This window comes from Enhydra lutris, unplaced genomic scaffold (assembly GCF_002288905.1).
Source record: "Enhydra lutris kenyoni isolate GAN:26980312 unplaced genomic scaffold, ASM228890v2 scaffoldscaffold2, whole genome shotgun sequence".
Taxonomy (NCBI): Eukaryota; Metazoa; Chordata; class Mammalia; order Carnivora; family Mustelidae; genus Enhydra; species Enhydra lutris.
In genome coordinates, this window is record NW_019154086.1 from 11,459,492 (window position 1) to 11,483,809 (window position 24,318).

General features: G+C 37.0%; 1 protein-coding gene across 7 annotated transcripts in view; it reads left to right on the forward strand.

The window, feature by feature from the left end:
* LOC111149242 (peroxisomal biogenesis factor 5 like) overlaps nucleotides 1–24,318 on the forward strand; it is a 224,514-nt gene that overhangs the window by 108,685 nt on the left and 91,511 nt on the right. For 3 of the 7 annotated variants that reach the window (XM_022506234.1, XM_022506202.1, XM_022506224.1), the window contains one exon: nucleotides 23,167–23,271. The exons of 2 other annotated variants lie outside the window; for them this stretch is intronic. In XM_022506234.1, the coding sequence (XP_022361942.1) occupies nucleotides 23,167–23,271 (105 nt within the window). Of the gene's footprint in view, nucleotides 1–20,805; nucleotides 20,872–23,166; nucleotides 23,272–24,318 lie in introns of those variants that run through there. 2 more of the 7 variants (XM_022506209.1, XM_022506249.1) reach the window with 2 other exon arrangements.

Here is a 24,318-nt window from a genome sequence, read left to right on the forward strand (position 1 = left end):
TAGCTGATCTCCCGCTACCTGAAGTAGTCTCAGCCTGCTACTTCTCCGCCATCTTGACTCCTCCCCCCTGGAATTCTTTTTCATGAAGGGAAAGGTTGGTCTTTCTGCATGAATTATGAAGATTTTTCAATTAGTCAAATAGCATTCTAATAACCAGCTTATAATAGTTTCAGTGAATATTTTGTCCTCCAAACAGGGCTGTGATATGAGAAGTCAAAGCAGAGACACTCTCAACAAATACCAAATGATTTCATTTATATGTGGAATTCAGGAAACAAAACAAAAGGACAAAGAAAAAAAAGACAAAGATTGTTAACTATAGAGTGAACGTAACTGTGTGAGCACTGAGTAATGTACAGAGTTGTCGAAGGAGTATATTTTACACTTGAAACTAATATAACACTGTCAATCATAGTGGAATTTTAAAAATAAATTTAAGGGGCAGCTAGATGGCTCAGTCCATTGAGAATCTGACTCATAGTTTTGGCTTAGGTCATGATCTCAGCATGGTGAGATCAAGCCCTGTATTGGGCTCTGCATTCAGTGCAGAGTCTGTCTGAGATTCTCTCTCTCTCTCTCTCTCCCTCTGCCCTTCCCTCCATTCAGTCTCTCTCACTCTTCCTCTCTCTCAAATAAGTAAACTAATTAATTAATTAAATCCTTTTTAGAATAAAATAATTTTTAAAAAACAACTGGGAAACTCAAATTCTGAAGGTAGTCCTGGGTAATCAAGAGAAGTAGATACTTTCCTGACACACGTAAATAAAGAAGTATTTGTCTTACATCCTGCTATTGCCTCTTCCCATAATACCCTGTGCTTCTCCTTGACGGCATTTATCACACTTAAAAATATTCGTGTAATATCACTCAGTACTCCCAAATTGTAAGAATCACATCTGTCTTGTTTACCACTCTCTCTCCAGCCAAGTACAGTTCCTGGCAATATTTGTTGACTAGCTGACTTACTGCTTTCTAATCCATAATCTTACAGGCAACAAAGAATAACCACAGCAGTTACAACCCTGCCTAGCTAGCTCCAGAGAGAACTTTTTTACAGAATATACAATAAATGCTTGTATATTATAGGGGGTAGAGGAAGAAGAACTGTGCAAACACCCCATAAAACAGAACAGGCTTTTGTTGCCCATTCCTGAGCCTTTTCCTGAGGCACTCTCTGAGATGACTTCTTCCTATTAAATGATTTCTGGGCTGGAATATAAAGAAAACACATTGCTTGAGGAAAGCTACGGTTTAATGAGGCAAAAAATAAAAACATCCTATGAGCCCAATCCAGCTGTTTGTATATTTCCTGCCAAAAGGTATGGGAGTTGAAGGAATAAGGGACGTGCATGAACGTGAATGAGAATGAATGTCCCAAATGGATTGCAAGCTATATTAGGAAAAACCAGTGACTGTTCTTATTGTCATGCTCCAGATGACAAAGTAGCAGTCCCTACCCTCGCACACCAAGGGAGAGGTTGCTGACTGAGTCATCTCTCTCGGATTCTCAGATCACATATGTCTTCACTCTCATTGTGGTTATGATGATACTTGGTGGGTTGCAAAGTACTAGGAGAATCAATCATAAAGACTGAGGAGATATTAAAAACTTTGGATGGACTTCAAGCAAATAATTAAACAGAATACACTTGTTATTTAGTTCAAATATGAGTTGCTGGCATCAGAGAGATAAGTACCATCTGTGCCAACTGAGAACTTAAGTAAAAGGCTCCATTCTGCTAGTCTTTAAAGCTCATGTTCAATAGACATGATGATGTTTATTGGAGTATGCTCCAGTGCTATTGGCCAATGTAGAAAGAGCAGTAAGAAACAGCCTAATAGAATGCAATTATTGTCCTATCTCCTGTAAAGATAGTTTTAGGACAGGATTCATTATATAATCCAGTACTCTCTCTTAAGACAGAATCCCCTAGGGAAGGAGGAAATTTCTTTTTAGAAGAGCTATACATGTCTGGAGCAATTGATTCAGTTCCTGTCTTAAAGAAACTAGAAATTGTATAACTGATTAGGATTCTATATATATATATATATCTTAGGAAATATATATATCTTAACTAGTAATATATATATCTTAGGAAAATGGAACTCATGGTATCCATTTTAGTACTAGACCTACTTTTGGCTTTATATTATGCTACCATTGTTTTCTCCTTGAGTCTGTACACATTTATTATGTGTTTGCTTCCTCTATTTTATTAATTTTGAGAGCTAACATATCCATTTATGTAGCAAGGTGCAAATAAGTTCATTCAAAAATACTTCTTGAGTATGAAGCACTCTCCAAGGTAATGGGAATTCCACAGTAAACAAAACTGATATATTTCCTATATATATTGATGGAACTAAAGTTTGTGAAAACATGAAAAGTTTATTAAGGTATGTCTAGGGGTGCCTGGGTGGCTCAGTGGGTTAAGCCTCTGCCTTCGGCTCAGGTCATGATCTCAGGGTCCAGGGATCGAGCCCCGCATCGGGCTCTCTGCTCGGCGGAGGGCCTGCTTCCTCCCTCTCTCTCTCTGCCTGCCTCTCTGCCTACTTGTGATCTCTCTCTGTCAAATAAATAAATAAAATCTTTAAAATAAAAAAGGCATGTCTAAAAAATAGGTATATATACTGTCAGTGATCTTGGGCAAATTAACCTCTTGGAGCCTATCTTCTTTTTAGTAAGCTTGGGCAGAATAGAACCTTCATTCTACAAGGTGTTTGTAAGGATTAAATTAGATCAAACATGAATTGTATGCCTGTCATAAACAGGTTCTCCATTAATGCCTTTCCCTTTTCCAAATTAAAATGATGGTAAGTTTTATTTAAATGCTTCTGGTATAACCAACTCTGCTTCAGAAAAATGTGTGTTTCAGATTCTCTATCAAAGCCAACCAAAGAATTCTCAAACACAACTTTCATTTTATTAAAGACCCAACCTCAGTCAAAAGACAGTTAAGAAGGGAAGGGGGGCTTAAGTGAGTTTTCCTCTAAGAAAAAAGAGGAGGGACGCCTGGGTGGCTCAGTTGGTTGGGCAGCTGCCTTCGGCTCAGGTCATGATCCCAGCGTCCTGGGATCGAGTCCCACATCGGGCTCCTTGCTCATTGGGGAGCCTGCTTCTCCCTCTGCCTCTGCCTGCCATTCTGTCTGCCTGTGCTTGCTCTCTCTCCCTCTCTCTCTCACAAAAAAATAAATAAAAAATCTAAAAAAAAAGAAAAAAAAAAAGAAAAAAGAGGATTAAGAAAGAAGACACAGGGCACCTGGGTGGTTCAGTCATTGTTAAGCCTCTGCCTTTGGCTCAGGTCATGATCCCAGGGTCCTGGGGTTGGAGCCCCTCATTGGGCTCTCTGCTCAGTGGGAAGCCTGCTTCTCTCTCTCCCACTCCCCCTGCTGTGTTCCCTCTCTTGCTGTGTCTCTCTCAGTCAAATAAATAAATAAAATCTTTAAAAAAAAAAAAAAAAAAAGAAGGGCACCTGGGTGGCTCAGTGGGTTAAAGCCTCTGCCTTCGGCTCAGGTCGTGATCCCAGGGTGCTGGGATCGAGCCCCGCATCGGACTCTCTGCTCAGCAGAGAGACTGCTTCCTCCTCTCTGCCTGCCTCTCTGCCTAATTCTGATTTCTGTCTGTCAAATAAATAAATAAAAAAATCTAAAAAAAAAAAAGAAAGAAAGAAGACACCATCTGAAGGAAAAAGAGCTGATTCTGATTAGGAGAGACAACAGACAGACATTATAGAGCTTCCACTTAGATCAGAAGCTGAGGGCTCCCTCTTTCCTACCCATTATGTTTTGCCTCCATGGAATAAATTTGGAGCAGGGAACCTAGAGAGGGAGTTCCTTCCCCCCCCTTCCCCCCCACCCCCATGGATATTTTGTCAGGTCTTTCTCTAGACAGCTAAGAAAGGTAAACATTTCTAACACTTAGGTATATTAAAGAAGTTACACTTAACTATTTTAAGGAAGTTATTTGTTGTTTGATTTTTTTTTTCTTTTTTCATTTTAAAGATAGTTGGGTGAAAGCACGGCCAAGCTCGCCTTCTCATTCATCACAGTAATGTGCATGGATGGCCCAGCCTGAACCCCTACTCAAGGCACAGCCACTACTCACCTCATGGCAGCCTATTCTGTTTGCAGACAAATTACACAAAGGGAAATAAGCATTCTCCTGAATGCTGGCCCTGTAACTTCTACATTTAAAAAACATGGAGCCTGAGTTCCATCAAGGATGACTTAAGGGTGTCTGTGAAAGATCATTCACCAAAGTAGGAGAGTAATCTCCACCAAGGAGCAGTTCTAGCTGAGAAAGCTTTTCACAAGCCAAAAAACTATTTCCATCTAGCTTGTGCTTTTGAAGTACCTAGAGGAGGGCAGCTTGCTCTAGTTGTGGGAAGATCTTCAGCTTCACAGTTAAACAAACCCAGATTAAATCCCATAACTGCCACCTTAACCCTCGGCATTATTAAAGGAAGTAATAGGACCTACTTTGCTGGAGTGTTTTAAGGATTCTGTTTGATCTCTGACATAAAGAATTCGGCAGAGTGTCTTGTTACTTCCCTGACCTTGCCTTTCCTTTTGTGCTGGTGACTGTGGTGTACACAAAAGACAATCCAGGACTTACAGATGTGGAGCCATGAGCACACAGAATGAGATGGTACTTGATCTGTGCAATGTGCTTCCAAATCCACACTGGTGTTGAGCTGGCCTGAGATATAAAGTACATGAGAGAATTCAGAAAGGCTTGAAGTCACTGAAAAAATTCTCAAATGTTTTCATTCCATAAAATCCATTTTCTCCTCTACTGTCTGTGGATAAGTCTCATGAGTACACATAAATATACACCAATTATTGCAGTGCTTCTGTCACTTAAAAACGGCAGTATCTTTTGCCTTGTCCAAGAGAAGAGAGAGAGGAGAGTGAATGGAGCAAGGAAGGAAGAAAAGGAAACTACCGTCTTTCAAGTACCCACAGTGTTCCCTCCTCTTACTGAGTTCTTTCATGTAGCTGTATAAAGTGGGTATAATTATTCCTATTTTAACAGATGAGAACAGAGAAGCTCAGAAAAGCAACTTTACCAAAAAGTTGCACCCTTTATAAGTAGGAGTGCTGGCATTTGAACCTTGACTTTCTGACTCTCTGTCCAGAGGGAGGGAGAAAGGGAGTTCACTGAAGATCCACTTCAATGATGTTGAAAAACTGGTGTGCCCTAGTGTCTTCAGGACTTTTCACATTAAGATGTCCAGTGCAGTACAGAAGAAAGAGTGTGAGCTTGGGTGAGGAAATATGCCTACACCCAAATCCTGGCTCTCACCTTATCCTCCAGCTGTATGACCTGGATATCCACACATGGCTACCTTCAATCCAGTGCTTTTGTCCAAGGAGGATATAAAGTGCAATGGGTAGCACGGAAAAACATAGGGGAAAGGAGGGAAAACCAAAGGGGGGGAAATTAGAGAGGGAGACAAACCTAGAGAGCCTATGGACTCCAGAAAACAAACTGAAGGTTTCAGAGGGTAGGGGGTAGGGGGAAAAGGTAGCCGGGTGATGGGTATTAAGGAGGGCGTGTGTTGTGATGAGCACTGGGTGTTGCGTGCAACTATTGAATCATTGAACACTATGTCAAAAACTAATGATGTACTGTATGGTGGCTATCTTAACATAATAAAAAAATAGAATAAATAAATTATGCAAGCAAATTTAAAGCTACGAAAAAAAAAATAAAGTGCAATGGAAATTCTGAAGTATCACTGAGCAGAACAGAGTGGTGGTAGAGAGGAATGGCTTGGAGTGTGGACCCCCATAACAGACAGGCTGGACTTCTAATTGCAGCTCTAGTAGACAATAAAACATAGTAGTCAAAAACAGACTCTGGGCTCTTGTCCCCGCTCTGACACTTACTAGCTCTTCCCGTTCTCTCTCTTTGTCTCAGCTTCTTCATCTGAAATGCTTACAATAAAAGTATGCACACCAAGAAGTTGTTGTGACCTACGTACTGTTAAATATATATACAGTATTCAGCACAGCCCCTGGTGCATTTGAGACACTCACTAAGTGATTACTGCTCATTACTATCTCTGCTATTACCAGGTACCTGTCTTGAGGCAAGTTATTCTCTGTGAGCTTCAAGCACTTCTTCTATAAAGTGAGAGTATCATCATATCCACTCCAAAGAAGTGTTTATGACAATTCAGTTGGAAACTGAAGCTTGCTTAACACCATTTTTGTAGTCATTTTTATTAGCTAGATGCTCTGATGTTCATTTCTTCTTTGGACCATGATGCTCTTCAAATAAGTTTGTAGCTCTGAGTCATTTCCTGAGGTAGAAATGGCGGTATTCGTCGTTATATGTCAAGTAAAGAACTGTTTTATTCTTGGCGCCTTCAAAATCAAGAGTGCATCTAACGCGCACAGCCGTCTTCTTCAGGGGTGACTCTAGAACACTCCCCCTGTGCCCCCTTCATTCTCATATTGTTCAGGAAATTATCTAACTCAGAAAGTCAGAAAATGCTCTCTGCCTTCCTCCAGGCAGAACACGTAACCACTATATTTCCACATAAAACATCACTGCAATTTTCAGCTTTTTCCAATAATCTTCTGAAATTGAGTGGCTTCTCCACATCTCTCTCAACACTAACTTAATTTGTGTTAGTTTCAAAATAACTGAACATGAATGTACCAGTCCTTCCTTGAGATATCTTTGATTAAAGTTATAATATCTTCTCCCTTGTTTTATTTAACCTCTATGCCAGCTGGGTCTCCCTCAATCTTAGGATCAAGATAAGATCGACTCAGAGCACGTCTATGCATGAAATTTAGCACCTCTCCATCCCAGCATCATGTCCCAAGATTTCTTCAAATTTGGGGTACACTAAATTCTCTGGCTCTGAGCTCCTGCTCTTGTTTTATCAGTGTTGGGATTGTGGATTTTCAAAAATTCATTCAGCAAATATTTAAGCCCCCTGTCTGTGTCAGTCACTATTCTGGGGCTCTTCATAATTGGCACTGAGCCAAACATACAAAGTCACTCCTCTGTTTTCTCTCCTTCTTCCACACCTTGTCATATGAATGTAGAATTTGGCTCTATTCCTCAATTACAAGCAAAAAGACTGCATCTCACAAAAGGTGTTTATATCTCCAACAGATATTATTGAGCTTTGGGGTCATAACTGGAAGAGGAGGGAGGTTGAGGAGCAGACTAACTCGCCACCAAATATTTCTTTTAATTATGCAGGGTTTTTTAAAGTTTATTTTTTCTTGTAGCATTCTCTACACCCAACATGGGGATTGAACTCACAATCCCAAGATCAGGAGTCATATGCTCTTCCAGCTGAGCCAGCCAGGTGCCCCTAATTATGCAGTTTTTCAAGCCAATTTTCTTTCTCTCCTTTCTCCCTCTTCCAAACTGCTACTAAATATCAATACAAAGTAAATGTGATTTCCACCACCCCCACAAATGACTTTGCAGAAAATATGAAAAGTTCATGCTTGAGCCATAAACTCATAATAGCCTTTTCCTTGGGAACTAAAATAAGATCAAACGGTTTTAAATTATCACTGCTAAGAGCTCCATTGAATCCTTAGCCAGGAGCCACTCCTAGTGTGCCTGGGATGTTGATAGAATGGTTTGGGAAGGAGGAGTTTGGAAGAAACCTCAAGAAGTCTTAGGTAGGCAGGACTGTATATCATCTATTCATCCATTCATGCCTTCATTCATTCACTCAACAAGCTTTTCACTTAATACCCCTGAATACGTAAGACACTGAGCTTGTGGCAACACAAAACAGAATGTGAGACTCAGTGTCCAATTTCAAGGACATCGCAGTCTAGACTTCCACAAAGAAGAATGGTGATTGAGCAGGATCTGGAAGAATACATGGAATTCAACAGATAGTGATGAGCAGATGGGAATTCCAAATGAAGGAAACAGTATCTGCAGAGACCAGAAACTTCCATCCATACAGCCTTATCTAGCATGGTGAGTGGCACAGGAGAGCTAGTGAGTGAGGAACTACAGGAGAAGTGGTGGAAAGGATCCTGCAGATCTAAAAACAGAGATACAGGCATAGAGAGCCCCTTTCCTCAAGAACATTCTATGATGCCAGGCAACTCTTACTGTTTGGATGGTCTTCTGTGGAGATTGATGCCCTGAGGAAACTGGACATTCTGATAACCATGTTTGCACTTAATGAGACATTAACTCTCAAGTTATTAAATAAAACTCAGGTTATTAAAATGAAAGTCCCAGTCCATATATTTTTTGTAAACCCTTGCTCTTGCCCATGAAGTATCATATGGAGATAAGCCTTATTTATAAAAGATCCCAGAGTCCTGAAGTACATAATTTCATGGTTCATTTGGAGAAGAGGAAAGACGTAAAAATATTAATATTGTACCATATGATTTTGAAATAAAACTATAAACCTTCATAGAATTTAAAACTGAAAAAGATAAGTAAAATTCTACAGTACTAATTAAGAGAGACCTAAATGGACAATAAGTTCCATAATGGATGACTTCAAGTTAAATTCTTACAAAACTGTCAGTCACTGTCTTTTACTGTGACATAGTTTGTGTCATTTTTATAACTGAAATCACTATAATATTAAAATATCCAAAGACAAGAAATACATTTCTATTTCTAATTAAGTCTTCTCTAAGACAATGAGCACTTTTTTTAATGAGGGGGGAAAATGCAAACTTCATTTTCGCTTTCCAAAGAAAAGGTCAGATTCACTCTAAGCCTACTGAAATAATTGTTTTTTAAGTTGTTGGAAAGGTCAGGCAGAAAAAATTTTTCTGGAATTTCTAAATGTTGATGACTTTAACATGGGAAGTTCTACAACAGAATATATTGATATATTTTCACTAAAATTTAAAATCTCTTAAAGCACATTTGCAATGAGGTCTTTACAAATACTTATTGTAGATGGAAATAACATTAGAAAATGAATCTCACTTTTTTATACTGTTGAATTAAATCGACCATGATATGGATATGGATATAGATATAAATATGAATAGATATACAATACATACATTTAAGGATGATAGATTTTATATATATATATATATATATATATATGTATGTTACACCTAAAAGCAACTGAGATCTGTGATGATGATGATGAACAGGGGAAAAACAGGAAGTAGGCCTTTAAAATAAGTGATCTTCTTTATGGTAACATTTGAGGAAAGGCAGTGTTTAAATACCAGACATTAAAAAGAAGTTTCTGTGTTTTTAGTCTAGTAAAATACCACAACATTTCTATTAACCAGAACACTCAGGGCCATTTGTGTGTCCTTCAATTAAGGAAATTTTTCATCACATCAAGATTGACTAAGGCGGGGGGGGGGCTTTTTTAAAGTGGCAATATTTCCAAACTGTCTTACTGTTTCTTTCTAGATCACTAAGTACAGAATACTATACCTAATTTTTCTTTGGAGAATGGGGATATGAGAGGCCTCAGGGCTATTACTCAGTGCATCTTTCCTGACTGAATAGTCCCCAGGTGTCAGAGATGGGCTGAATAGAGAGTGACTGTGGGACACAACTTGAAATCTTCAGAATCCTTCAAATGAACTTATTTGATTGTAATTTTTATTCTAAACATGAAATTTTCTGGAAAAATTAATTGAGAAAGCTGGTTAATTAGGTTTTTGTTTTACTGTACATGAACAAACTAATTGGCTAGAAGGAAATAATGTGGCATTGTTAGTGGGGGGAGAATTACAAATTTTAGACAAATTGATTTTGATAGGTGTTTAAACAATTTGGAGCTTTCTTCAATTCAGTGCTTATAGGAATAGCTTAAGTAGAGACCTCTCATATTTTCTGGGAATCTTTTAAAAGCTTAATAAAATTTGACATATGTTGAAATGAGAACAACTAAGATCTTCAAGTTAAAGAAATTAACTTTTTTCTGTACATATAACATCAACCTACAGTTAGTATTAATTTCAGTCTGTCTAATGAAATATCTGTATCATGTAGTTGCTTTTATCTTTGAACCTAAAAGACCATAATGCATTATTTAGCAGGACGAAATGAGGTTAGGCCAAATCTCTTTTAAATGTTAATTTAATCTGTTTTGATATATATCTGAGATTTCAGAGGAAGAATATGTAGAGGATAGCAAAGAATCTATTTTTAGGAGATTCGGAAAAAATTCATAGGCAACTTAAAATTAGCATTATCAAATTACTCTTCTGCCTATTTATAGTTACTTGGAACACAGATTATGAACATATTTCCTGTAGAGACATACAATATGCCTGAAGCAGACAATAAAAATGACCCAACACCTCCAGGAACTAAATGGTCCACCAAGCTGTTCTAGTTCTTCAGAAGTAGAAATAAGATATGAATATGATACCTATCTATAATTCATCAAAAAAAAAAAAAACCAATGAAATAATTGGTAGAAATACATACTTTTGTTTTGGGGGGGCGTTTTTTCTTTTTGTTTTTGGTTTTTTTGTACTGTCTTGATTTCATTCTCCATTGCCTTTGAATTTTTTAATTATTATGTTATGTTAGTCATTATTAGTTTTTGATGTAGTGTTCCATGATTCATGTTTGCGTATAACACCCAGTGATCCATGGCATACATGTCCTCTTTAATATCCATCACCAGGCTTTTGAAACTGCTGGAAATGTTTCAGTAATCTCAAAGTCCTCCGTGTTGAATCCTCTTTTAGACCTTGAAAGTTGACAGTCATCTTTGTTATTGTGATTACATAACTTTATTTAAATACATTTCCTGATATGACTCTATATTTGTCAATCCGACAGCACGTAAAACACTCTGTGACTTCATCAGCAATCTAATGGCACCTTGGGGTTTTGCAGTTGCTGCTTGAATGACCCAGATCTAGACTTGCCCTGGATTTCTGTTGTTAAGGGAAGTTCATTAGCTTTTTCATTTCATTATGATGTGACATTATTAAATTACTTTCAAAGTAATAAATAGTTCTTTCAGGTACTATAGACACCCAGATACATATGGAAAATAATTTACTTAGCTCATGGAATTTGACTGATTTGTAGAATGGTTAGAGCCTATTGAATGCTTCCTTCCTTACCTATTTGATCATCACAAAATCCCTGCAAAGTCAGTGAAGCAGTTATTAGTACCATTCTCACTCTTAACCCCGAGAAAACAATATTCTGTGCCGTAGATCACACAAGAACGTTAAGTGTTGTTTCTGGGTCTCAGACTCAGCGTTTGTAACTTCGTATCCCATATTTTGTCAACACAAACCCCGTAGTTAGCACGAGCCTCTATAACCACATCTATATAAAACCACGTTGCCACACACCAGAGAGTTAGGGTATCCCTTGGCAACTCGGAGTTGATAGACAGGCAAATGGAATAACACCAGAGAAAATGTAGAGACTTGAACTATTTCCTTCCCTTTCTGGTTTGTCAGTTGAAGGAGAATCTCCAAAAAAGGAACTATGTACTACAGAGTGTGGGGCATGAGCCTAGACTCAATACAGACCCTGGCTTCAAACCCACTGGAATACTGACTAGCTGAATGGCCCACCTGGCTGTCCTCTTAGTCCAGCCTCTTGTGTTCATGGGTGTCAGTACATGGTGGGTGACAGAACTGAGAGGTGGTTTTTCCTTTTTTAATAGGCCCTTAAATAGTAGCTTCAGGAGCAAATTTCATGCGACTATTGGTATTTATAACCATGTCCCATATTTGGGATTAATCAGAACTATGATTTTAGCCAGAAAGTTTGACAGAAGAGTAAAATGAACTGGTATATCATCTGCATATGTAACTCACATATAAATGTGAGTTACAGATTTACGGTGATTAGAAAGAGGAAAACTGGCTTTATTTAAAACATTCAAGCACTCCAGGAATCCTGATTCCTTCAAAGTCCCCTACGGATATCGTCTCAAGCTGACGTCCTCATACAGAACAGTTCAGGCTATCTCTGACAGCCAGAGACAAGCTGTAAGCTCTGCCCCAAAATAAACTACAGAGATGCAAGAGCTTTGGGGAAAAACAAAAAACTACTTGTGATACATGGTTATTTTCCAATTGTTCTATTTTTTCAATTTTTCTATATTTATATACATATCGTTTATTTTAATTGATGTGCATACAAACTAATTGAAGTCTCTAAGTCTCTAAGATATAATTTAATAAGCTTTTAGTTGGGAATAAATAACTTCCTTGGAGCATTCAGATTTTGAAATTCTTTGAAAAATGTTTTTTCACAAGAAAATTCTTTTCAAGAAGCTCCAAACTATAATTTGAGGTCATGTGGCTAAAACCTCAATTCAGTTTGAGAAGGCACAGCTCCTGCTGGCATGAGCTGACCACTCCAGGCACAATCTTCATTTGAATTTCTTTTAGGCAATTTTCCCTGACAAGTGGGTCATAGTCCCTGACAGGACACTACCATAGTGACCAATTGTGGCCACCTGGGTTTAGAATTTCTAGTTTTCAGTATCTACAAGTCATTTTGATCAGATTAGAAGTAACAAAAGGAATTAGCTGAGACAGCTTTGTAATAACCCTGTTACTTACTGAATTGTCTTTGGATATTTCTATACAGTTTACGGAGGTACCGAGGTAAGACCACTTTGTGTGATCTTTCAAAAGTACTTGTTTAGTTACTCTGTTAGTTTATTGGGGTGTCCATAACAAGTACCACAGGCTATGTGGCTTAAACAAAAGAAATTTATTTTCTCATAGTTCTGGGGGCTAGAAGTCTGAGACCATGGTGTTGGCAGGGTTGGCTTTGTCTGAAGCCCCTCTCCTTGGCTTCTAGATGGTTCTCTTCTCCCTGTGTCTTCATGTGATCTTTCTTCTGCATCCTAATTTTCTTTTCTTAAAAGAATACTATTTGTATTGGATTAGAGTCCACCTAATACCTCATCTTAACTTAATTACCTCTTTAACCATATCTCTAAATATAGTCACATTCTGAGGTATTGGGAGATAAGCCTTCAATGTATGAATGTGAGGGGAAAACACAACTCAGCCCATAACAGTTATTAATGACAACTCATTAGAACCTGGTTCCTCATTATCCACTGTTGGTAGACTCAGTGTCCCCATCTTGCTTTCTGTTCCTTGATTTCTGTGCTTTGTTATTAGTCCCTTTAGGTTTAGGTCATCCCAACCCTGGTCTTTGTTTATTGGCTGCAGAGATTCAGATTTACTTGGCTCATGGATAAGACCTTTATCCATTCGGTGACTGTTCCCTGCCCCTGTTGCTATTATTGAAGTCTGTTTACTCTCTACAGGGCTGTTTTTCAGCTCTTTGCACCTCTTCTGTTCTTTGTGGTTTCTGAACTCAAATTCATTACAATGTTTTCTATATTAGTCCAAAACCAGAAACAAGCCAAATGTCCATCAGTAGTAGAATCGGTAAATTGTGGTATATTCAGATGATGGAATACTGCACAGTGGTGAGCATGTCATAACTATTTAGTCCACACATGAATCTCACAAACATAATATTGTGTCTTTGCCACCTATCTCATAAGGACAATTAGGCCATGGAGTCCATGAGCTCAGCAAGAACAGTTCATAGTTAATTAATATTTATTGAATACATACCTTGTAATGGGCACCGTGCAAGTGTTTTTATAGATACTCTTATTTAACTCTCACATATTTATGAAGGAGATAGTTTTTCTATCCTATTTTCAGAAAGTAACATGAAGGCTTTGAGAGAATAATTTATAAAAGAGAGAGCTGGGCTTAAAACTCCTGTCTTCTGACTCCAGTCCCGGTATTGGTGCCCACATGTTTCCTGGCCATCTGTCTTTCTCTTCCTCTGATCTTGGAGGCGGCACTGGGTCCATTCGCTGGTAATTGCCTCGACCACACCTGGCCACACCTCACTGGAGTTCATAGCTCCAAGATTCCTCCATACTTTCCCTACCTCTTGACCACAAGGTGAGGGAGACTGTTCTCTCCCCTTCAAGGAAGGGGGAGGTATTAGGGAGGAGCCAACCCACATACTTCAGTGACTCTCAGAGGACAGTCTAGATAAGCAGAGATGACAGAGTCTGATCCAGAATTACAGAAAAGGAATTCCCGAAGCCTCAGCTTCTCTCTTAGAGCTGTTTGAGGGAAGTCAGGCAGATGGAGTACCTTAGCTGAGACTTTCTTGGCTAGAATTGGCCTAGTTTCTATAATTTATTTTTCTTACATTTTATCGACAAAACTGGGGCATTTGGTGACTGGAGAACAAGCTGGTAAAAACCCTGCACCAGGAGCGCCTGGGTGGCTCAGTGGGTCAAAGCCTCTGCCTTCGACTAAGTTCATGATCTCAGGGTCCTGGGATCGAGCCCCGCGTCAGGCTCTCTGCTCAGTGGGGAGCCTGCTTCCCTCCTCTCTCTGCCTACTTGTGATTTCTCTCTGTCAAATAAATAAATTCTTTAAAAAAAAAAAAAAAAAAAACCCTGCACCTGCCAGAAAATGAGGAACGCCGCAAAGAAGGCTACTGAATACTCGGGCTACAAGGCCTCAACACTTGTTCATCAATTAGTAACAGAATTTGCCTGAAACATAAATAAAGGGGATGAATTCCAGCTCACTAGCTAACAGTCCTTCCCTAGCATGAACACAGATGCAGTGTAATTCTACCTTGGGACATCTGGATGAATTTGCTGTCTCAAATTCAATAACTAGGTAACAATATACTTATTATGTGGTCTTTTCATTCATTTTGACAAGAAGGTGGGGAAGGCATCGAATCCCTGATAAGTAAGTTTCACAGAAACTGTTTCGTGGTCTTAACCACATATTTACCTACAGGGATTCTTATTTATTGTATTTATTTTGGAAAATTTTCCAGTCTTAGAAAATCTGGAAAAGATAGGAATGATAAAGACACCAAATTTTTGTGCATGGTTCCTCCGAAGTTTCCTTACCACCTTCCTTCAACATTCGAAGATCTTATATACTACACCAGCTTGGCTACTTGCATATACTTAGAAACCAGACCTCAAGACCTCTTCTAATTCCTCCCAGAAAGAGGCCCGGTCTCAACTTCCCTACCCCTAAAGTACCATTGATTCAGACTAGTCTAAGCAACTACCAATACTGGTGATGAATGATTATCATAGCACTTCACTTTGTTTTGAGTGTTGGGACATCCACCCATTTGTGCAAGTAAGATTCAAGTAGTCCAGAGTACTTGTATTTGGGGAAATATTTTTCGAAAAGAAAATAATAACAAAGTAATCTTTAGGACTTTGTGTCTCTAGTTGTTTTCCTTCCTCTTAAAAATAACCCCAGAGGGTGCCTGGGTGGCTCAGTGGGTTTAGCCTTGGCCTTCAGCTCAGGTCATGATTTCAGAGTCCTGGGATCAAGTCCTGCATCAGGCTCTCTGCTCAGCAGGGAGCCTGCTTCCCTCTCTCTCTCTGCCTGCTTCTCTGCCTACTTGTGATCTCTTTCTGTACCAAAAAAAAAAAAAAAAAAAAACAAAACCAGAAAAGTACCTTGTTTAACAAATCATGTGAGATATTTAATAAGGAACTGAAAATAATAAGAGTAACCTTTAATTAAGATTATATTTCCATTTACATATTTCACACAATCATTAAAAGCCTCTCAAATATAAATATATTTATAAAAATATAAATTTAAATGACAAATTTGGGGTTTATCATACAAAAAAAAGAAAACAACACCTCATTCTACATTTATTTCATAATTATGAAATTTGTATTATTTATGTCTTCCTCAGTATAAGGCTAAGCAAGGTCAAAAGAAAACAATTTATTTAAAGCCAGACCATCATAAGAATGAAAAAGTTTAAAAAAAAAATTAAAAAAAAAAAAGAATGAAAAAGTTGCTTGTAGGTGCATAATAGAGAAGCTCAATATTGAGATAATATAGGTTCTAAGTAATTTAGAGCTATATCAATCAGAATAAACCTGTAGTAAACTTTACTAATTCATAACTAGTTATAGATGAAAGAGAACTGAATGCTATTACCTTGACCATTTGACAAGAAAGCTTGCTAAGCTCACGGACACAGTGAGAGTGAGATGGGAGAATGTTTAACCTTCTCAACAGAGCAAACAAATGACAGATTGTGGACAAATGGATCTCTTTAATTAAAAATAAGTCTTATCTGTCCTTCAAAGCAAATTTTAAGCATCTTTACTTGGCAACACTTTATTAATATTAATGAATTTTTATTAGATGCTTGAAACTTTTATTTATTTAAATCTCTAAGATTTTTTATCTAATTCAGAATTCACTTCTGTCAAAGTTGGCCATATTATGTGATTGCAGTGTCTTAAATAATTTGAAAAAAGCATCCAATACTTGTATTTATTAAGTAAACTTGAGTGTCTATTGCTATATCTAATCGTGCAAAACAGCTCAAAAGAAATAAGCATGACCTCTGCCCACTCAAGGCAGTTTCATTGATGAAACACAATCAAAAAACATCTTGTAAAATAAGTATTATAACCAGGTCCCTGGGTGAAGCTTAAGCTTCATGCACAACTCAGGAATTTGGAGTACCAGGCAATTCTCTTCCTCACTTGAGGAACAGAAATTGGAAAAACTGGCAAGGAATACTGTGGAACCAGCTAATGACTCTGGTCATTGAGGGCTGGTTTTGGTTTTGTTTTTGGTGTTTTAGTTGTTGTTGTTGTTGTTGTTGTTGTTTTTTAAATAAAAGTAGAGACACAAGTTGACTCAACTTCTTCAGAAGTATTCCTGTATGGTCAGGAAGATGCCCTGAGGCAGGAGAGAATAAAGTGTCTCACCTTATCGTCTGGTGGAGAGATTACGTTTTCAGAATCACATCAGTTTTGCATGCCAACGTCTTCTGCCTCAGGCCTAAATGTTCCAGGTTTTCTGAGTATGTTTTAAGGACTACTGAAGTAAAAGCTACTGATCAGGCACCCAGTTAGGTTTGTAAGTAGTGTGAGGGGAGACTCCCTGAATCCTAACAAAAATAGTGAGAGCAGCAGCAGTACCAAAGGGGTCTGTAAGGGTGGGCGCAGCCACGATGGATGGAGCTGTGTAGGTGGTGGAAGGAGCCAGGGCCAAAAATAGAGCAGCCTGGGATGACAGAGAGCAGCTGCAGGGACAGGATCGCAGCCCTGGGGATGCCACACTGAATGCTGAGAAGACACAACCCAGGCTCAATTTAGGCATTAGGCACTATGGACACAGTACACAAAGCCCAAGCTACTTTTAAGGGCCCATAAAAATGTTTTAATTTCAATCTCTCTTAAAAACAGAACCCCCAAAATTACTGTTAGAATAACAAATGTGTAACAATAAATCCAGTCTGGATTGTATTTGTCTTTATACCAACACAGTCATAAGACATGATTTTTAACTTTTTTTATGGAGAAAGGGGACCCTGAAGGCAAAAGTGTCAGGACCTGTGAAAGCCATCATATCCCCTGCACCAACCACTTAGGCCAAAGAAAATAAATGTGGGTATGGGTGGGCTTGGAATGCTGGTGACTTTTGTGGATAGAGGTTTAGAGTTAAAGACCATGGAGATTGTTTAAAAAAAAAAAAATAGACCATAGAGATTATCATCCATGACTTTCTCCCACCCAGTCTCCCCCCTCCCCACCACATGCAAAGTCTAGAAGGGTACAAGAGAAATGCACATGACAGATGCCACGGGCACAACAGTGATATGGTAGAATGCAAGACTTCCTAAAGTTCCTAGGATAGGTGACTACAGTAGAGTGCACCTGTCATCTGGCAAAACAATGCTGTGGAAGAAAAACAGGATGGTAGGGAAGAACTAAATGGAGGCTCAAATGGAAACATTCTTTTTAAATGCCCTGTGTCATTATTTTAAACAGAGAGGCAATTTGTTCACTGCAACTTGGCTCTCCTATTAAGGAATCAAAAATCACATTATTTCTAGCTACAAACATATCCCTGAGGCAATAGTGAATTCATTATGATTTATGAATTCCACATATGAATCTCTAATTAAGAGAATTCTGCCCTTGCTTCCTAATTGTTTACATCTAAATCTGTGCTTCCTTCTGTATAATCACAGAAACAAGAATGGGACCAGTATGCCGAGATCTGGTTCTACTTGTAACACTTTTAACATTTAGAGAATATTCTGTTGCAGGAGGAGGATGGGCGTGAGTTGATTGTAACTCTGAGAGAATCAGCATGGTCTGAGCCCTCCTCTATGTTGGAAGAAAGCTACAGGAACACACAAAATGGGAAAGGACACAATATGGTAGTCAGGGATCACCGGCGTTCAGAGGACACTAGGAAGCATTGCTCTGACATTTTCCCAGGTTGGGAGTTTGAAGACAGCATGACACTTATCATGACATTTACCTTTCCAAGTGAAAGGTTATCCTGGCTCTGCACATGAGAGATGAGACAGCCATCAGAAATCAGCCGTTTTTGTGGCCAGTTTTCCTGCAGGAACGTTTAAGTCCAGGGTCCAGAATTTATGAGATACACAATTTTCAGCTATATGCAAAACTGAATATCATTTCATTTCAAACAGTGTTGTTGAAATAATATCAATGGCAGGTATTTGTTTGCATACATGTATATATGAAGAAATGTATGTAATACATTCATAATTATAAAGTTGATGGTAGTTTGCCTATTCTTAAAACATTCATCCTAAAACACTGTTTACTCTCCAATACTGTAAATATGAAACATTGAGAAAAGCCATGAAAATGTCAAGGTTGTTATTTTTATTTTTTTATGCCTGCTTTTTCTCAATTTTTGGCAATAGCATGTATTAATTTTTAGAATTTAGACAAAAGAAAGTCTATTTTTTAAATTCATATATTAGATAATTTAGGGTTAGCTGAGATGTTTAGTATTGTAATCTTTTACTTTTACCCTAATTTAGTACTTTTCCATTTCTTCTTTTGAATATCTCTAATGAAGACACTCTGGATTATTATTGATAGATTAGGAATAATAAACATAATTTTTAAATTACGATCTCCATAGTAGGAGTAATAGAATCTGTAACTAGAAAATTGCTTTTGAATGGGCCATGTAACTGTGGCATTGCATACTGTATTTCGTGCACCCAAAATTTATCTGAGGAAAAATCCTAATAAAGATGTCATTTAATAGCATTGAGTTAACATTTAATAGGAATTAGAGTGATGCTACAACTTATAAACCTAATAAGGTCTACAGAATAAAAAGAAGTATATATACATGAAATCTGTAGGTTAGTTTTCCACAAAGATAAAAGAAACAAAAATATTTTGTTCCCAGTATGCTCATGAGTGAAGTTATGGATGATTGATTCTTACTGACCATTACACACTAAAGAAAAGATTTTTCAAAAAGTTTACTTAGATCTAGACTCTGTGATTACACTGAGAAGTGGCTGCTTCTCAAAACCTAAGTGATATAAACAACCTGTACTTATGGCCATCAGTGAGGAGGACATGGGCGAGAAGGAAGCACATGGGCCGGGAGGCAGCTCAGCCACATACTAGCTTTGAGGCCTTGGCTAAATCACACCATCTCTGAGCCTCACTATCTACCTAGCAAAGATATCTTGTACCTCACAGAGCTTTCATGCAATCGTTTAGGTAAAAATAGGTAAAACACTTAGCCAGAGTGCCTGGCATATAGCAGCTTCTCCAAATAATTTAGTTCCCCTCCCTATGAGACCAGCCTGCTGCCAGTACTTCCTCATCCAAAGACATCTGGTAGCTTCACAGCCTGAGAGGATCCTGTGATTTCAGTATTTTATATTCTGTTGTTTATATACTATATTAACAGAGGGAGTGAGCCCAAATTAGGTTTTCTTAATAAACGTTAATATCATTCACCGTACTACCTGTGTTTCATTCATTTATGCCTGGTCTTATAATAGAAGTTAATAAAAAGATTATTCTCAAGAATTATTATTTGTTAGTACAGCGACCATTGATATATTTCACTGGGAAGGAAACAAAATGATAAAAGAAACCAAGAAGTATTGAAGAATTCTTACAACAAATCACCAAGAAAAAAACGGAAATTTCTCCACATGGTGATGTTTTCCAGTCAAAACCATCTCAAGAAATTCAATAAGGAAGTGGGGAAAGGTGATTTTGAAGTATTATTTGAAAAGAAATCGGCTATAATAAATTACTGGCGGTGTCCCAATGTGATAATCAACTTGTAACCTTTCTCTGTTCTTTTCTGTTATTGCTAAGAATTACATAGAAGCATACAGGCTTAATGTAATCCAAATCCACTTATATGCTTGAGTGTGTATTTCATTATTGCTGTCTCTGTGTTGTTTCAGGTAATAGATTAATACTGAGTCTTCGGTGTGCTTATATTTAGAAAATTGTGCTTGAAGTCTGGATAATTATGCATATATAGTTGTTATGATGTATTAAGCCACTGACTTCAAAAAAGGAAAAAAACTTGTATGGGTGTATTACTGTAGGTCCTGTAGATCTGCTGACAAGCAAAAATGAATAGTTCCATGAATTGCCAAATCAATTCTCAGCCAGGTTCTGAATTCTAGAAGTGTTACCCCACAAGATAAATGGACAAATCAGAAATTACACAGCTTGATTTTAAGATAGCAGGTGGAGGTGACAATATGGTCGAAGAGAAATCTTGCTCTGATAGATGAGTGTATTCATTTGACTTGGCAGTGGGGTTAGACACTATATCTGGAACCATGGAGATGTCACTGTGGCAGACCTTCCCGTTCTGTTCTCATACTATACCACACTTGTCCAACAGTGAGGCTCATGGGGTAATGACTCAAAAGTCAAAAGGCTATAAAGAAAAAAAGTTGCTCGCAGGCACTAACATGGGTGTCATGACTCTTTTCAGGTAGTAGGTGTAACCTTGAAGAAAAAGTGGCACTGTCTTCAAAAAAGTGACCTGACCCTGGCTTTGGTGGGTTTTTCTGCAAGAAATAAAAAGCACCGCATGTGTTTATTATACATCCTTTCTAGCTGACCACTGCTTTGTTCTAGAGTTCAGCATGAAAGGACTAATTTTTATTTTGTTTTGTTTTTTGTTTTAGTGAAATGGCATGTCCGTTGCTAATTCTAGCCATAATAGTTGCACATGTGAAAAATATCTATATATAGCTCATGATTGGTAGCATTTCAAATAAATGGTATTTTGAAATATTGACCTGAAATTTTTTGAGATGCTTATCAATTGACATTTTTTTCTTAGCGCAAGAACAGATTCTGAATTATTATTATTATTTTAAAATTATACCTTGTAACATTAGGTTTGCTCCTTTAAATATATTAGGAATTTAAATATAAGCATGCCACTTTGTTTATTGCTATATTATTAGAACTTCTTGGAGCATGGAAAGAATTCTTCACAAATGATTTTGCTCTTTTCAAAAAATAAACTGCAAAGATTCTTGTTAAAAACTGTATTTAGTCTGTAAATGAGTGTAGCTTTTAAAGCCTTATCACTTTATAGTATGTAATGTTTCATCCAAATAATTTTTATATTTTGAAAAAATGTTAGTTTAATAGTGCCGTAATAAATATTTTCCCAGAATGCAGAATTGTATGCATCTCTGTTTTAGGAAGTTCACATTGCTTCATAAAGAAAAAACCTGGGATTGTTATGCACCCCAATTTGTTATGCAGTAGATCATTGTCTTTCTTTATCTTTCCAGAAGTCAGTTATTTTAAGAATTGCGGCCTTATAAACTTTTCAGAATACATATGGAAATTACTGTTATATGTGCTAAATAAAATCTCAGTAGTTGATATCCCATCGTGGAGATAACACATTATCATTCAGTAATGCTAGTTCTGATAAGTCAAAACAAACTAAAGGCACTTCCAGCATTGTAAAGAGATTCACACATTTTAAAATCTAGTAACTGCAGAGAAAGTGTTCTTTGTTTTCATTAATAAAACCTGACACTCATTACATTTTAGAAAGGCAATGCCTGAGAAAATAGACAGTTTTGCTTCCTAGAGTAAACCTATCTTCTAAATACTTAAACCCCTGTGTGAGTCCAAGATCATAACATAATTTCATCCTTTTTTTGCTGCATGGAGACTATCAAGATTTATCAATCTCTGGAGTTAATATTGACCCTAGCTCTTAATTCCCTTTCAGATAACAGACCCCCATATGTCCATTTTTTTAATCTTTGCCTGTGATATCTCTATATGCTACATTTGTATTTTAAGTAGATTTAGAACACAGATACTCATATGTGCTTCTTAGTATAAAATTGTTTCTTTCGGGAGGCTTTGCCTAGAGACCTGAGAAAATGGAAGTTTTCGTTTTTAAAATGTTTAAAGAGTATTTAATTTTTACATAGTATAAGATGTTTCTAATTGGGTTATGAAGGTGATATTTTGTTTTGTTTTTTCCATTATTCACATCTACTCACAAAAACATTAAGTAAACTAAAAAGACAGAAAGCCAGCATACCCCTTTATAGTCCAAAATTATGCTTGTATGAGACAAAAAAAATGTGGGGATATATGTATCAGTGCTTCAATTATTTATCATCCTTTATTTATACCTAGATTCTTTGCGATCCTCTAATTAAAAGGCATTTCTAAAGCCCTATTAAAATTCTTTGGTTTCAAAATCATTGAGAGTTGAAAAATTTTTCACCAAGATCATACCATCTCCACAAAATACACAAGCTGGGTGAATTTCTGGGATGTTAGGCTGTTGAAGAATTTTTTGAAGTTTTATGACACTTTTACTCTTTTTATGCCCGATCCACTAAAAAATGACAGAGTCCAGAGACCACCCAGCAAAATCCCTCTGGGGGAGTCAGACACTGATCCTGATCCCTATCTCGGACTCCTCACTGTCATGCAAAACATTTAAGGATGTTATAAGAACAGTTAGTAAATGAGCTAGGCAATCCATAGTGTTTTTAAATCAATACTGTAAAAATTATGTTCATGTCATGTAAATTGCCTTAAAATATATTATACATATAAAATACTATGTTAAAATTAAATATAATATGTCAGCTGTAAAGGTGAAAAAGTAGCTAACTAAAAGTTCACAAATAATCTCTTTTCAGATTTTGTGTGTTTTCTCCTCAGCCAAAAGCCTCAAGATTCACTTGCAGCAGCCTACCTCTTCATTTATGTTGGATTGCTCTTTAAACATTAGAATATCTTGTAATAATAAGTTAAAGATTTCTCCTGACACAAGTCATTGTTGATTTCACTGTTATAGGGAAAAGGCTCTAGGGCGGCAGATAAGGCTGTTGCCATGGTGATGAAGGAGATACCGAGGGAGGAGTCTGCTGAAGAAAAGCCCCTCCTAACTATGACATCACAGGTGGGCAGACCCATAGGGTTCCTGTAGGAAGCTGACATATGTTAATATATCAGACATTGTGATTTTTAACTAGCAAAAAAAAAAAAAAACCAAACAAACAAACAAAAAAAAAAAAACATTAACTTGAACCAATTTTTAAAAAACACAGTTTCAATGAAACAATTATACAATATAAAATGAAAACCAAAATTGCTAAAAAAAAAAAAAAAGGAAAATTCCATCATTTAGTTATTTGTGGATGTTAATTTTCATTACTCAACTTTAGTTTTAAAAAAATGTATGTGCAAGTAAACCATGTTGCTACTTTATAAAGGAATCTTGTTAACAACTTTGGGAAAGAAATAACAATTAAGCTAATGGTACATTTGAACAACAACCAAAAAAAAAAAAAAATCAAATTCCTGTGAATAAATACAAGTTCTATTGTATACATATGTCAGTTTACCAGTAGAATATCTAAATTTTCTTAAATGTTAAATATATTTATGTTGTGACTATGCATACTACATATATGTCTATACATATTTATGTGGATAACTAATTTACAGGAATGAGCCAGAAGTCCCTGAGTCCCCATGCAGAAAATGGCATTTGTGACCTCTCTTATACTTAGTGACCTTGACAACAAAAATATCATCTCTATTATAAACACATGAGAGCCATTTTCAGCATTTATTATAACAAGTATAGAAAAAAGTTTGCATTTGTATGCAAAGACACACTGAGACTGTGAATCCTGTATGTTCTCAGGGACTTTTGAAACACCCTGTAAAATCCACATAAATATGTATAATATACTCATCACCACTCTGTGGAACTATCAGTTTTAAATTCTTAAATGAAAAATATTTTTACTTGCATTTATCTTATAATTTAGATTAGATTGTTATCTTAAACATTTCTTTTTCTCTGTAATGCAATAGTAAATGCAGTGATTCAGTTCCAATTATATGAACATGTCTAGAATTAGAAACATGTCCATTTACAGTCCTCATGAAAGGCATTTATATCAAAAGCTAAATTATGGCAACTTATTTTTAGAATATC